This window comes from Vombatus ursinus, unplaced genomic scaffold (assembly GCF_900497805.2).
Source record: "Vombatus ursinus unplaced genomic scaffold, bare-nosed wombat genome assembly UNPS02011613.1, whole genome shotgun sequence".
In the NCBI taxonomy this organism is placed as follows: domain Eukaryota; kingdom Metazoa; phylum Chordata; class Mammalia; order Diprotodontia; family Vombatidae; genus Vombatus; species Vombatus ursinus.
In genome coordinates, this window is record NW_020951391.1 from 3,291,540 (window position 1) to 3,308,304 (window position 16,765).

General features: G+C 36.6%; 1 protein-coding gene across 2 annotated transcripts in view; it reads right to left on the reverse strand.

Annotated features, from left to right (window-relative positions):
- Positions 1 to 1,781: 1,781 nt before the first annotated feature.
- FAM102B (family with sequence similarity 102 member B) overlaps positions 1,782 to 16,765 on the reverse strand; it is an 81,424-nt gene continuing 66,440 nt past the window's right edge. Inside the window, exons 7-11 of one of the 2 annotated variants that reach the window (XM_027856802.1) lie at positions 13,540 to 13,635; positions 13,207 to 13,402; positions 12,952 to 13,079; positions 12,135 to 12,204; positions 1,782 to 4,524 (exon numbers count right to left, since the gene is read on the reverse strand). In XM_027856802.1, the coding sequence (XP_027712603.1) occupies positions 4,482 to 4,524; positions 12,135 to 12,204; positions 12,952 to 13,079; positions 13,207 to 13,402; positions 13,540 to 13,635 (533 nt within the window). In that variant the 3' untranslated portion in view covers positions 1,782 to 4,481. Of the gene's footprint in view, positions 4,525 to 12,134; positions 12,205 to 12,951; positions 13,080 to 13,206; positions 13,403 to 13,536; positions 13,636 to 16,765 lie in introns of both variants that reach the window. The other variant, XM_027856801.1, reaches the window with a different exon arrangement.

Sequence of the window (16,765 nt, forward strand, 5' to 3'; positions counted from 1 at the left end):
GGGAACATTGCCTGTATTCATTTCCAAAGAACAATCAAATGGAATAGCTACAAAGTGCCCTGCTCACGTAAAATTCCACCAGTATTTATTGGCAAGATATTTCTGGGTTTTTATAATGGAAGGTGACCACAGAAGTGTGGAAACAAAGCATGCATTTCCCACAGAATTTAAAGCCTTTGCCAGTTTTGCTCTCTAGGGAAACTAGCTGAAGACCAGCCAAATATCTACTTTATGCTTGCTGTGTCATTCTTATGTAGGAAAATCTCGTACATTAGGGGATTTTCCTGGAGTGGTCTTTTAGGGTAGGTTTACTATATGTCCATTTCATTAGTGCATTTTAAAAGATTTAACAGAAGGTACAAACTGAGGTTGGTGCCTGAAAACTTTTTTGGACACAGTGTGTCAGGTCTGAGAGTAAGAGGCTGAGAATTTCTTGTCACGAATTAACACTCAACAATAATTTTGTTAACTGAATAAACAAAAATTAACCTTGAATAAAGGTGCTGCTTCTTCCCATACTAATCTATTGAGTTATGCACAGTATCTCATAAACATCAGGGCAGAAGAAAATCAAATTACTGACTCTTTCCACACAAAGCACCATCCCATGAAAGGGTACTGGACAAACATTATTCCTTGATGGCAAGGAACAATCATTAGATGTTATAAAGATCATGCCAGACTTTGTCAGAAGGAGATGAACTCCAATAGCGTCTCATAACTGACAGCAATATTACTGTATCCTAGAGGCCTCATACTTCAGAGTGCTATTACATAATCAGAACTACTTAAAAGCTTTTCTGGCTAGCCAGTAAGAACACTGTTCCACACTAAATTGTTCCATACCTTACCAGCTTTGAACACAGTTGTACCAAGTTTCACATCAAAATGGATATCAGAATCCCAAACCTCAGCGTTAAAGGCCATCTTATCCAGAGAGGAGAGGTGACTTGCAAGGTCAGGACTAAAAACCCATGTCCCCTGACTCTTATTCCATTTTACTAACACCATACTGACTCAATTGTTTATAATTACATCTGGATTATTTCACGGATTATTTGGAAGATATTCATTGCTATCTTATTTGAGCATGTTTCCATTGGAGGCTGGTGGGATATTTACTACTTTCAAGCTACTATTAGGTCAAATTTATAGGCTCCTGGGTGTTCTGGGAGCCAGAGGAAATGGGTCCGAATCCTGGCTCAGATACTGTGTTACCTTGGGTATGTCACCTCTTGGGCCTCAGTTTCCTCATCTATAAAATGAGGTAACTGAACTCTAGGGTTCCTGCCAACTCTACATAAAAGCCAAGCCATTGTCAGAGGAAACCAACTTGGTTATTAACATTATTGTTGGCCTGTCATTGGAATGAGATAAAATGATAGGCTTCAGCGTTTGGGGTCTATACTGTTCTACTAAAATGTCTGTCAGATTAGAAAGAGTAATTCATGTGTTCATTCAGATCTTTTCTGATTTGGGGGAACCACGCTTAGCCTTGTGAATATGGGCATTTTGGTTGACCTCTACTGACATACTCCTCTGAAAGATACCATTTTAGTTTTTTCCTTCATCTTTACTGATGTCTTGCTCCAATATTCTGAAATATACTTATATTCCTTAAGAATATATTAATGCAGGGCAGCTAGGTGGTGCAGTGGATAGAGCACCGGCCCTGGAGTCAGAAGGACCTGAGTTCAAATCCGGTCTCAGACCAGACATTTGACACTTACTAGCTGTGTGACCCTGGGCAAGTCACTTAACTGCAATTGCCTCGCAAAAAAAAAAAAAAAAAAAGAATATATTAATGCCCTTCTTTGGGACAAAATCAGAAAAAAATTTAAAAAACCTCCCTCTTTCAGATTTCTAAAACTTCTTTGGTTCTAAGTATTTGAAATTTGTTTTTTAATGTTTAAAAAATCCATTAAAACTGCAACTAATTCTTAGAATTAGACCTTCTAAATGTAAATCAGAATAAAAATTAGACTTGTGGCTTCAAATATACTTGATGACTATTGTGATGCTCTGAGGCAACTGGAGCTTTAAGTGAATCAAACTAGAAAAGGAATGCAGATGTTTAATCAAACATTAAATAATACAAAACTTGTAGCAAGACTAGAAATTTTTTTTTTAAATCCATGAATGCAATACCAATGGAACGTGAAAGAGAAATAAAATGATGTTACAGGGTCTCATTGAATTCAGATCCTAAAGGCACTTACTTACAAGTGCTTTTTCCCTCTCCTAATTAATGCCTATTTTCATTAAAACATTTTCCAACTTTACACTGGACGATTCCGAGATCAAGATTTACTCATAGCTGTTGGATTTTTAAAATAAAGATATGATTTTTAGTTTTCCCATTTCTCTCCACACTTTATTATTTTAAACTAGTATTGCACTCTGGAAATACATTCTGGCTCTCATCTTCATACAACAAAGCCAACAGATATAACTCCAATAAAAATATAACCTAGAAACAGTATTTGGGCAATAGAAAAATATGTTTTTCAATGTTATGCCATTAAGAAATAGCTCTTTTTAAATGATACTTTTGGTTCTCTATTAAAATTATCTTTTACTTTCTTTTTTACAATGATTTCTATAATATATGGGATAGTCTATATTCTGTGTTTGCAAATAACTTTTTAATCACTTTTTAAAATAAGCTTTCCTCATTAATTCTCAATGATTGCTTCTCCAAAAGAATTTCTAAATAATGTTTCTGGAAACTCAAACCCTAGTCATTCTAAGTATTCTTCAACAAATATTACTTTCTCTTTATTTTTAATCTGCATTGGTAGAGAGAATATTCATTCCAAGAGTTTCCTAAACTAATGAAATCACAAACCTAGTTCCACCTGCCCCCCTTCCAAAAAAAAAAAACCAAAACAACCCACAAAAACGCAGCCCAGGCCCTATACTTAAAAATAGCATTGGGCCAAAGTATCATGGAGCAACTGTAGAATGCATGTATGAACAATGGAATACCAGAAAAAAAAACAGTTAAGCCTCAACATTTGCTGCGATAACTGCTTCAAACCTCTAAATACTAGGTTAAAAATAAAACTTGAATATTAAAAATTGTTCTCATTTAAATTCTATAATTGCTCCCTAATTTAGTCTAAATGAAAATATTTTTGCCAAAAAAATCTATTTGCAGACATTTCGATGCAATTCCTTTCTTGGACACAGCGTGTCAGGTCTGAGAGTTAAGGGGCTAGGAATTACTCACCAGGAATTAATATTTTGTTACAGTGATTAAATGATCCAGAATGAAAAAGGTAAAGTTCTTTCACAGGTATACTGCAGTGTCAACGGCCCTCCCCCCCCCCCCCCCCCCGCCCCAGTTAGAAATGACTCATATCCCACAGATAAGTGGAAGTAGGCTACCCAGACTCTGTATTCTCTGATGTGGTTTTACTTATCCTCCTTTTCTCAAGGCACCTTTGGGCCTGGTTAAGGGAAAAACTTAGTACCTGACCACAAAGGGCAGACAGAAGAAACAAATCCACATCATCAACGCCAAGCAGCAACTGGTCTGCTCTGCTCTATCCCACGTCACATTGGATTCATTTTCCAGCCTCACACACAGCTGAGCTTTTGTGCCAAAGGCCACCCTGGTTCCACTGAGTCCTCTGAGATTTTGCACCTAAAAACAATAGATTCCATCATTCTGTGAGTTAAATGAACTCCTAGTTGGGACGAGGTGACTTCTGGTGATCTAATATATTGGACGTTTAACTTAAAAGCCTACTTGGAAACATTTCCAGAGTGGCAGTAGCCATAGTTTTTCCATATCTATCAGCAAATAGGAGCAATACCGTGCACGAGAATTCTGTTTGATGGGGCTAATCCCACTCATCTTAACTTTTTGTGTACCTGTTTCTGGGCACTGCAGGTGAATTTATGTTTGACAAATTTAGAACCAATAAATGCTTTGTATATTTAGATCACAGAGAAGCATTTTCCCTAAGAGCACAAATCCATATTTTAAATTAAGCAATGCCTGGAAAAGGGATGTCAATTTGGTAGTGATATTTTAGGTAGTATATAGGAAGAACTCCTTGAAAAAAACTGTATTAATATAAGAAGAATTTATAACTTTGGATTCTAACAGTTAAAAAAAGGACTTTCTCCTTAAAGCCAAATTCCAAACATATTAATTATCACTGATTGTGAATATAGAAATGACACTTAAAATATATAGCATCTTTTTTCCTTTCCAAGACAGGATGTTTTCTAAATAGAAAGCAAATAGTTCACTAACATGTACATTTGCAACTTATGCCCACAGAAGGCCCTGACTGTGTAATGATGCCTTGTACTACCATGCTGAAGTGTCCTGTCATGGAACAAGACAGACCAATGTTCATTTTCTTTTTTCACAGATGAGACCGCTTGGTCTTCTCCGGTGTACCGTCTCACAAGAGTTGGAGAAAAGGGAACTTGTCAGCCTCTGAGATCCACAGGAAAGCTCCGCTTTAGCGTTTTATCACGACTTGTTCATATGCACCAGATCCCACTCTGAAACAACAGTACAGAAACAAGGTTTTAAATCTAGGGCCCAAAATTTGGGATTTCATCAGGGAATTGTGGTTAAATAACCAGGGAATTTTGTCAGGGAATAATGGTTAAAAACAATCGCACAACTCCATATTACACGCATTTTGGGAGGACCCTAAATTAGGCCAGTCCCCTAGCAGTTTAGGTTTGATGCTAGAACAAAACTTTCAACACTTTAAAGTCATTCAATAGTTTAAAAAAAAAAAGAGATTACCTTAACCATAGCAGGAGAAAGATATTTAACAAGGATAGGCAGTAAAGTCACCTTGAGTTGATCCACCAGCCAACATTTATGAGAAGGCAATCCTTTTTCCCCTGCTCCCAACCCCGGCAGGTGACTAAGGTCAAAAGCCCGAGCTCTTAGTCCACAGAGCCAACCAAGTCATAAGGAATGTTTTAATACTTTTTAAGGAAAAACTAGCCTAATCTACATGGGGGAAGGAGTAAAAGATACTGCTCCCATCACATGTTTTTATGGTGAATTTTCACACATTACTTAAAGATTTCATGAAAATAAAGCACACAAAAATAATTAGTGGATTAATGTGTTTAAATTTCTATAAATTTCCACCACCCTAATTCCAGGTTCTCACTATATTAGACTACTGTAAGAGTAGGCTAGGTAGCTGCTTTTCCCCTGGCTTCTTCCCTTTTCAAACCACCCTTCATATTACTGAAAGAATCTTTAGAAGACAGGATCATAGTTTTAGAGTTGAAAGGGACCTTAAAGATCATCTAGATCATCATTTCAAAAATGAGGAAACTGTGGCCCAGTGAGGTTAAAAGACTTGCTCAAGGGTAGTGACAGAGCCACGATTTGAACTCAGGTCCTCTGATTCTAGGTAGCTCAGTGGTGTAATGGATGGATTGTGGTTAAATAATCAGGGATAAATAGGCAGGCCTAGAGTCAGGAAGACTTGAGTTCAAATCCAGCTCAGATACATACTAGCTGTGTGACCCCTGGGCAAGTCACTTAAACCTGTTTGCCTCAGTTCCTCATCTGTAAAATGAGCTGTAGAAGGAAATGGCAAACTACTCCAGGACCCTGGTGAAGAAAACCCCAAATGGAGTCACAAAGAGTCAGACATGACTGAAATAACTGAATAACAACCACCTCTGATTTTAAATACAGCATCCTTTGCACTATGCCATGCTGCTTTCAAACATGGTTATACCATCATATGAACAGCAACAACCAGGAACAGTGTAGTGTAGTGAGAAAGCACAGGTGTAAAAATGCTGGCTCCATTCCTTACTAAATTACGTGAGCACAGGCAAGTCAATTTACTTGTCTGAGTCTGTCTGCCTATCTGTGAAATGGAGATAATACTTGTTTTATGAACTTTATGTGGATATCACTAGACTCAAATGAGATAAGCAATGTAAAGCACTTTGTAAACTTTGAAGCACTAAGTGTTGGTTATCATTATTATTGTTATCTTGTTCTCATTTTTTTTAATGAGATAGATTTCAGCTAGAAATAGTGGCTAGCCTGCTATTATTGAAAACTTTTCATTCTATGTAACTTGGAGATGAATATATGGGATAGCAACATCTATTAAAACACCATTTCTTAAGTTTTTATAAATCAATAATTTGCTCAGGCAATTGTGGCAACAGCTTGGTTTGTTATGATGGTCTAGTAACAGTATAGTTTATTGGCTGAATTTTTTAGGCTATTTTGAGGTTTGTATTTGTAGCATGGGAGTTTGCCATCTGCAATTCTATAAAAGATGTATAATTCTGATGCCTAATTTTAGCCACCAGACTCTATCTTGCTGGGCTTTTGAAAGATGTTAAATTTTTATAGCCTGCAGCATTGGGTTACCTAGTCTCCACTATCTCCTCTCAAAACCTCCTTTGTTCACTAAGTCCAAGATCCGTAAGAATAACCCTCTGTAGTTTTTTGTAGTAATGACCTGCAATTAATGACTTAACTCACATCATAAATACAGTTTCCACAAACAAATACACAACTCAGTCAATTTGTTGGATGCTTCTTTGTTGACACTATTGGTGACTTCATCATATGGATGTCTCCCATTAAGAGACTTTTGCTTCCACTGTTGGATCTTAAGTTATTTCACAGCCTCTATCGAGAGGTAAGTCACTTTCAGTTACATTATACAAATCCAATGGAATTTGATATTTGATCCATGATCAGACTATTGCTTAGGGAAGTGATGTCTGCTAAATACCAAAGTATTTTTGTAGGGTTTTGACCTGTTTAATGTGGTCTAAGAATGTCTATCCTTTTCGCATGGAAGTATTAATCTTCTTATACTTGCCTTAGGGTGAAGGGCCTTATGCTTTGTTAGTATGGTACAGATTTTTGTTAAGAGTATGTTCCAAATCTGTGGTGGTTCATTTTACAGTCCTGAAAGGTGTATGTTAGGACTAGTATTGAATAGATGTTAATATTTTTTTTCCCATTAAGTTTGATTTCAGAATGCCTTAAGCCTTTTAACCTATTCAACTACAGCCGTTTCCTTGTTATCCCAATGTTGGGTTTTTTTCTTTTTTTACCTAGAGAAGACCAAGCTTATTTGTAGGTCATCTCACTTGTTCAATATAAACTTTGGATTCAAGCCCCAAATCTTTACACTGTATCTTTCCTTATCATATATATCTTACATTTACCAAATCTAATGACATTTTGATATCTCTGGAGAAAGATTCCATGAGATAATTGAGGTGTTTAATTTTCTTTTTTGGTGGAGTCATACAGCTTGATGTCATTCATATGCATCCAATAGTTAATATGGTGTTTTGGTTTGACTTCTTTAATTTAGAAGCCATATTCAGTTCTTTTTAGGGAAGATAACAGATTTAAGGCTAAAAAGAACCATTAGGGGTTTAAAGTAGTTCATTTAAAAATGGCAGATCTGAGTCAAAGCCTTTGCAATAATCAATGAAGGAAGTGTGTATGTCATGGCATTTTGGAGAAGTCTGTTTAATAATTACTGATTGATAATAAGTTACTTTTTATATGCCTGGATTTTGGGATATACCCTTTTTACTCTTCAGCCAACATATTGTTTTCTTATTAAGTGTTTGTATGTATCTCTTTTTTGTGATACAAGTTGAAATGCTTTGTATAAATTACATGAACGTGTAATTGGCTTGTATTTGGAGGGGTCCACTGGTATTCTCATTCATTGATAACAGCCATGTGATGCTTTTTGTTAAGAAAGCTGGTATCAGCATTATGTCTGATAGAAAACTGGTAAAACGCCTTTCTAGTAATTCACATCCCTCTGAAGAAGTATTTTAGCCAATCATTCTGGATCTTATCTAGCCCCACTATTTTCTAGTTTGGGGGGGGTGGGGGAGAAACTGGAGTTTCCATCACTTTTCTTGGGGGTAGCTCTTCTTTTGTTCATCATAATATGGTACACAACTCACTTCTCATCCAACTTGCATTTTTGTTGTGTTGGACTTACTGCCACAATCCAGATGACCATAAATTTTCTACATGTCTTTCAGGGTTTCTCTCTTGCCTTTGATGTCTTTACTTCCTAAGTCTTGGTTTATGTTAAATTGTTCTTATTGTCTCACCTTAACCTTTTGAATTTTACTTTCAGTTACTGCTTAACGGAATCTAGGATTCCTAATATGCTTTTGTTTTCTAGATGTCTTTCCATATGTTTCTTTTTTTGTGCCTTCAATTGGGTGAATTTAGCATTCACGTTTCTCTTGCATGTAGCAGCTACTGCTGTAATCTTTTAGTACCTTTGCAAGGACCTTCAACAGCTCTCCCAAACCACTTGTGCCAGGACAGTGTTTGATGCCTAACTGTAGGGTTGTTGCTTGATAGTGCCATCTTTCCTTATATGATTCTTACTGTGGCAAAAGCCACCACATAAACTACTCTATGTAAACCTTGAAATGCTTTCATATTTTCGATCGAAAAACATGAAAGAATATTACCAGTTGTTTTCATGTCATCAAATACTTTGAAACTCTATGCTATCCTGACTACATCTTTGACTCTCAGGAGCAGTTATCTCTTATATCATTTAACCTTTCTAGACCTCAATTTTTTATTTGTAAAATGAAAGAGTTAATATTAGTTGATCTAAGGACCCTTTCTAGCTCTTAACCCCCGGATTCTGAACAATGAATGTACAATAATCATTAGATTTTAAGATCCTTGAGGGCAGGGACTATCTTTTGCTTCTTTTTGTACCCCCAGACATTAGCACAGTGCTTGGCACACAACAGGTACTTAATAAATGTTTATTCATTGATTAAGGAAGGTCTTAATTTCTTCCAGCAGTGGTAGGTATTCCCCAAGGCTCTGTCTTCAGGTTCTCCCTTCTCTAAATAATCTTTCTCTTGGTCGTCTTATTCTGTGGGGTTCAATTATCACTTCCCTGCAGAAGATTCCTAAGTTAGTCTCTTGCTGACCTACTATGATCCTATTATCTTCAACTGCTTGATAGATGACTGCATCTGGACATCCCACCAACACAGCAAATTCAATAGATGGGGGGTTGACATGGATGTTGATCCAGCATAGTAAGAAAGTAGGGGAATCAAGAAAAAGCAGTGTTGTGAAAACCCAGAAAAGTGTTCAGTCACCAGGATAAAATGCTGCATAAATGTGAAGAAAAATGAAGATGAAGGCTATTATGACTGGCAATTAAGAGATCATTAGTAACTTTGGAGAGAGTAATTTCAGCTAAATAGTGAGGCTGGAAGTCATATTCCAGAAAATTTACAAGAGAGTAAGAGGAGAGGAAATTGAGGTATCAAGAACAGATGTTTTTTCAAAGAATTTGGCTGAGAAAGGGAGGAAGGACATAGGAGATAGCTAATGGGATGGTGGGATCTATTGAGGTTAGTGAGGGATGGACACTTGGGAGTTTTTGTAGGCAGCAGGGAAGGAACATAGGAAGAGATCCAAGATTAGGGAAAAGGGGATGGTCATTGGGACAATGTACTAGAAAAGATACAAAGTAATGGGATCAAGGATACATGTAAAGAGGCTGGCCTTGGTGAGGAGTATGGCCATTACTTCATCAGAGACTGGATTAATGGAAGAAATGGAGGAGGGAAATAATGTCACTTGGGTTCTCTATACCTTTCAGCCATTTGTGTAACTGTGAAGTTGCAGTCCATTATGGAATCACTCTTGTAAAAGCCTGCTTGTGCCCTTCATCAAGGATGCCCTGGATGTGTGTATGTGTGTATGTGTGTGTGTGTGTGTGTGTGTGTGTGTGTGTGTGTATAGACATTATTTTCATTGGCAAAATAGGCATTGAGAAAGTTGGTAGATGTTGATATTTTCTTAGTCACCTATTTTGGGTACTAATTTGGATAAAAATTTTAAGTTCTTTTCCATTTCTTGTGTTTTCTGTTCCATCTCCAGTTTCAACCTTCAGTATTTTGGGGATAATTTGTTTGTTTTCTCTCTTGTCAAGCTTTCTTTATATTTATTGCTTTCTCCAGCATTTCTGTTTTGAGTGAACACTCTTCACAATTTTCTGCCATTTTTCCATTTGAGTTTATATTCTAAAATGTGTGGTGTCCTTCACATTTAAAAACAACCCCCCCCCCAAAAAAAAAATTGGGGGTAGAAGCTCAATATGAGGCAGTAATAGCCCTGCAAAATTTCTGTAATCTTTGGCTGCATGAAAACAATGTGTTGAGAACAAGGTTGCTGACAGCTCCATTATATTCTCTCTTGGTGACATCACTTCTGGAATGTTATATACCAGAGGTATCAAATTAATATAGAAACAAAGGCCATTAAACCAAACATAAGGATTAGTGTGGGCCATATAGTGACATGTTTTTATTTGGTCATTCAGTTGTATCTGATTCTTCGTGACATAATTTGGGGCTTTCTTGGCAAAGACACTGGAGTGGTTTGCCATTTCCTTCTCTAGCTCATTTTACAGATGAGGAACTGAAGCAAACAGAGTTAAGTGACTCGCCCAGGGTCACACAGCTAGTAAGTGCCTGAGGCCAGATTTGAACTCATGAAGATAAGTCTTCCTGACTCCAGGTCTAGCGCTCCATCCATTGTGCCACTTAGCTGCCCCTATATAGTGACTTAGAAAACCACAAATAAACATTATCTATGCTATGTTATATCTTCATATATTTTGTTAAATATTTTCCAATTACATTTTAGTCTGATTTGGGTTGTACTTGGGCCACAATGTGGTCACATGTTTGACACCTCTGGTGTACAGAGTTCGGGAGCTATTTTAGGAAGGTCATTTACAATTTGCAGTGTATCTGTAAGTGACTACAGCAGGTTGACCAATGCTTTTCCCACTGTGTACTAGAATTTAGAGGGTGCAAAAAATTTTAAACATATTAAAAGATCATGCAATTAAAATTTTTGTTATATTTACATTTTGACAGCATTGAAACTAATGAGCAAGAATAATTAATTAGTTATACTAGGCAGCTACCAGATGGTGGCTATTGGGATAGTCACTCTCTGGTCTTGGTCTCCTTGAGTATAAAACAAGGACTAGATAACCTGTAGGTTCTTCTGTCTCTAAATTTATGATTCTATCATAAACATCTTAAGCTCTTCTTTCTCTCCTCTCCCCCTCCTCCAACCTTTACATAGCTACATACTAGATGGGCTTGTATGTGGGTGGCAGCCTTCAAACTGGTGGTTTGGCAGTGTCAAGGGTCTTCTTCAACAGGAGACAATGTCCTGGGCTCTGGGAAATCCTAGATTTCTCCCATTAGGGAACTAATTTAGGGGGTTACCCTCCTCACATAAGAGGGTCACTGATCTGGGATCTTTCCCTCCACAGTTAATTTGATTTCTGTTTTCTTCAGATATTGCTTGGTATTGCTTGCCCTGGGCACCAAAGCAACTAGCTCAGGGTGGTAAGATAACTCAAAACTATGAAGACTGGCCAAAGGGACTGAGGATATTTAGCCTAGAAAAGAGAGGTTTTCAGGGGAATATGATAGAAGTCTTCAAATATTGGAAGATTACTCCCTAAAAGGCAAAACTAGCATGAATGGTTAGAAGTTACAAGGCAAAATTTGGCTCAATATTAGGATGAATTAGAGTTGTCCAAAAGTATGATGGACTACTTTGGGAAAAGAGGAGTTCTGTCACTAGAGTTCTTCCAAGGTAGGATGAATGACCACTTGTGAGGGGTGTTGTAAAATGAATTCATGTGTCCCACAGAGGTTGGGTCAACTGATTTCTGGGGCTCTTTCTAGCTCTAAGATTATCTGATTTTAAAGTAATGTTCACATTCCCTAATATGGGTTCACTGAAAATCAGCAACCTTTCTGCTGTAGTTATGAAGAGTTTCAGGCCCTAAGTATTACAAAGTATTTAAAATATTTATTTGATCCTTAAAACAGTCCTGTTAAGGTATGTAATATACGTATCATCTCTCATTTTCAGATGAAGAAACTGAAATTTAAGGAGGGTAAGTGACTTTTCTCAGGTTACATAGCCAGTAAGTGACAGCTAAGAAAAGAACCTTGACTCTTTTGCTTTCAAGAATAATGCTTTTTCTAATACTACACAACACTTAATTTAGTCTCAATTTCTTTAAGAATCTGTTTAGAATACATACCTATTTGGAAGGTGATGACTGCCGAAAGATGTACTCCCTCCAGGACCCACAAATAGCCTCAGTCCTTCTTCTAAAAATTAAAATAAAATCTATTTATTTTCAAGTAGTATAATAGCCATGGATAAATTTCATGTTATATTTTAAAGTTAAATGTTCTATCACCTCTCTCATCAAGTTACCTAAAGTTCTTTGTTAACTCAGTGCTAGAGAAATCAGTTTCTATGAATATCCATTAATAAGTTTATTTCTTTGTCTCTAAAATCACTTAAATGATGAAAACTCAGTCAACTTTAAATGATATCTGTTTTCTCAAGCACAATAAAACTTTTAATAGTAATATATACACCTTCAGCTATGGAGAGAATTCTGGGGAAGAAAGATCCTATTGCTGGTTTCTGTTTAAATAGTACATCCCTGGGAATTCCAGTTACCACAATGCCTTACTATTTTGATATATAGCTTCAATGGAATAATAAAAAAGAAAGCTCTTATAGAAATTCAAAACAATTCATAATGAGGAAACTGATGCATACTTATAAATCCAGACAAAGACAGAGGTTATTTGTCTTTTGCTTAAAACAAAACAAAACAAACCTGTTACAAATATATCTTTGCTTTTTAACAAAAGTCTACTCCTTGTCAAGTTCAAAATCCACATTCAGAAAGAAATAAGCAAAAGAAGTAGTCTTGGGAGTACAACAGATATCTATTTACTTGTTTCCCTTAAAATTAAATGCCACAATCTGTATATATCATTGAATCTCTTCTCTTAACTCCTGATTTCCAAAGTATATTAGTTGTATAATTCTATGCACACCTTCTGCACTGGAGTCTAGGCTGAAGTCTTGACTTTGCAATATTTTTTCAACAACATCATCTGCATCCACTCTGGTAGCATCAACGCGTTTTAATTGAGATTCCACAGAATCTTGTTTCACAGGGTGCCTTTGAAAATTAAGCATTATTTTGTTAAAATTTATATTTTTAAGTTTTTAAAATATTAAAAATTTTCCCTTTTTTCTTTTCCATGATATCAAAATATAGTATTCTAACCAGAGACCCCAAAACATACCTATTCAGTTTTTCTGACAATTCGTCACCATCTTGTTTAATGGGTGTATCAAGATTAAGATCAACTGCTTTCTGTTCAGTGTCATCACCCGGCTCGAGGATACTTTCAATACCTGTTGATGTACTTCCCACTGAAGCGTTTCTCTTGTGGCAGAGGTCAGAGAAACTGGATGACCTGGAGTGACATGTACTATAACCTATCAGTTGAAAATTAAACTGGTTACAATGCTATTATCAAGAACAGTCTATAATGCAACATTCCATATGACAGTAAGGTTTAAATCATTTTGCACTAAGAGTACTTCAAGAATTCAATTTCATTATTAACTTCTACCTGACACTTTTGATTGCTGGCTTGCATAGCTTGACGTTCTGGAATGTCCACAGGCACCAAGTTCATCTGGAACCGAGGCACTCTTTGCTGACAGATCTGTAATGTTATATTATTAATGTTACTGATGTGATGGCTCTATAGGGCTATGATCATCCCATCTTGTATCATGGGATCATAGAATTTTGGTACTGAAGTGACTATCTAGTCCAACCCAGACCTTTACACAAAAAAGCATCTCCTCTGTATCACACTCAGATGGTCATCCAGGCATTATCAAAGGCCTCCAGGGAGGAACCCTAATCTAATACCTCATCTATGTGACAGTCTTTCAGATACATAGAACTGCCAACCTTCCCCCACCTCCCCCCGGTGTTCCCTTCTTCAGGCTAAATATACCCAGTTCCCTCAACTAATTCTTAAATGACGCGAACACAAGGTCCTCCGCCATTCTGGCTGCCTTCTTTGAGCTGCTTTTCAGCTTATGGTTGTCTACTCTAAAAAGTGCCCAGAACTGGACACAATAGTCTGAATGTGGTCTGATCAGGGCAGAGCACAGAGGGATCATCACTCTTTATTCCTCACCCAAAAGTATATTAGCTTTTTGGCTGCCATCTTTCCAGAACTTCTGCTCTCCAACTATTCTCACATTTGTGGGGTTTATTTCTAGAACTTAAATATAAGAATTTAAATTTCTCCCTATTAACTTTCATCTTCTTAGATTCAGGACAGTTTTTTGGCCTGTTAGAATCTTTTTTGGATCTTGTCATCTAGTGTGTTAGCTAACTTTTCTAGCTTTGTGTCATCTTCAGATTTGATAAGGATACCATCTGAATGTTTATACAAATCACCAAGAAAAAATAATAAACAGCCAAACTAGAGCACTCTACTGGAGGCCTCCTTCCTAGCTGACACGGAACATTTGAGTCTAGACTAGGGGTGGGGAACCTGTGGCTTTGAGGCCACATGTGACCTTCTAGGTCCTTGGGTGCTGCCTTTTGACTGAGTCCAAGTTTTACAAAACAAATCCTTTTATTAAGATTTGTTCTGTGAAGTTTGGATTCAGTCAGAGGGCCACACTTGACCTAGAGGGCCACATGTGGTCTCAAGGCCGCAGGTTCCCCACTCCTTGTCTAGACAATCTGCTGCTCCTGAATCCATCTAATTATCCACATTTATCTCTCAATCTTTTCCGCAAGAACAGCATTAGATTACCAAAGACTTTGCTAAAATTGAGGTAAACTATTATCTAGAGAATTTCCCTGATCTGCTGGTTTGGAAACTGACAAAAAAAAAAAAAAAGGAAATAAGGCTAGTCTAATCTAGCCAATTTCCATGTGATGTCATATACATGGTTCATGTACACCTGAACACTTGAAAATTTGGTTTAAATATAAAGTGCTCTGCAAACCTTAAAGCACTATATAAATGTTAGCTATTATTAAAATAAGAATCTCTCCACCTCATCTATTTTTCAGTTCCTTTTATACCTTAGTATTCTACTAATGGAATAAGGATCCACAAGGGAAATCTGCATTTTTCTAACCATTTATCCCATTTAGCCTCTAACTTCTGGTACAGATTCTGGCTGTCATTAAAACTTCATACAAGTGAATGAACTCATGATGGAAGCTTGGGAGAAATTACCAGGGCATGTTGTAGTGTAAAGAAAGATCAAATTTAATCATGCAATTGTGAAATGTCAAAGCAGGCAAAATAGCAAGAGGAGGGGTAGCTTTTGCATATGCAGTACCAGAGCAGGACACTTGACAAACATTAACAAACATGAACATTTCCATATACAAAGAACAAAAAAAGAGGATTGTATATGAAACCGTGAATATACATTTGTTTTTTAAAAGTAGATATTAAATTTAACATGGTAGTACCCACACTGCCCTGTTTGAATTCCCTTCTGCTGCTTTCTGTGTACTTTAAAAAATATTTTTACTGAAGCTCTTTTGTTTAGATGTCACTATCATTCTTTCCCACTCCTCTCCCCTGATGCCATAAAAAAAAAAATCCTTCCTTGTAACAGTATGTCAAGAAAAACAAATGAATACATTGCTTGAGTCTGAAAATCTCAGTCTCATTTGGCACTGATAATTCGTTGGATCTTTGCCAAAAGATGGGAAGCATAACTCACCATCAGGGTTCTGGAGTTAAGATTGACCATGCAAAGTTCTTATGTCTTTCAAAGTTGTTTTCCTGGTTCTGATCATTTCATCCTGCATGAGTTTATATAAATCTTTCCAAGTTTCTTTGAATTTGTCCCTTTCATCATTTCTTATGGTATAATACTCTATAATATTTATGCCATGATTTGTTCAGTTCTTTTGCTGCAACAAAGTGTTTATATGTAAATTTTTTGTACACGTGGGTCTCGGTGCCAGGGAAATAGTAATAACTTAATAAATGCTTGATTTTTTAAAATTAAATTTTATTTTTTTCAATAAAAAAAATTCACCTACTCTCCCTCTCACTTCATTCTTTCCTCCACTCTCCCTGCCCTTGAAAAAGAAAAATAAAACCTGTTATAAACACGCACAGGTAAGCTAAACAAATTCCTATATTGGCCATGTGAAAAAAAAAGTCTTATTCTATACTGAGACCATTATCTCTCTATCAGGAGTAGGAGAGCATGTTCCATCATGAGTCTTCTGGAATTATGGTTGGTATTTGCAATGATCAATTTCTAAGTTTTTCAAAGTTGTTTATCTTTACAATAATGTTATTGTATAAATTGTTTTCCTGGCTCTGCTCACTTCATGCTACATCAATTCTTACAAGTCTTCCAAGTTTTCTCTGAAACTTCTCTCTTTATAATTTTTTATAGTACAATAGCATTCCATCACATTACATACTATAACTTGTTTGTCCATTCCCCAAGTGATGGGTACCCACTCAGTTTCCCATTTTTTGCCACTGCAAAAAAAGCTAATGTATGTTTTTTGTACATCCTTAGTTTGTTTTGCTTAAGACTAACCCCTCCCTTAATCTACTTTTCCTCTTATTTTCCCCCTTTCCTTGATGAGTGATATGTATTTCTATACCCAACTCTGTGTATGTATTCTTCCCTCCTTTGCCCAGTTCAGAAGAGACTGAGGTTTTATGTGTCATCTGCTCTACCTACCCTTCCTCTTTTATTGCATAGACTTCTACTTGCCTATCCAATTACACGAGATCCAAGTTCATCCCTCTTCTCCATTTCCATTCTTCTAAGATCATC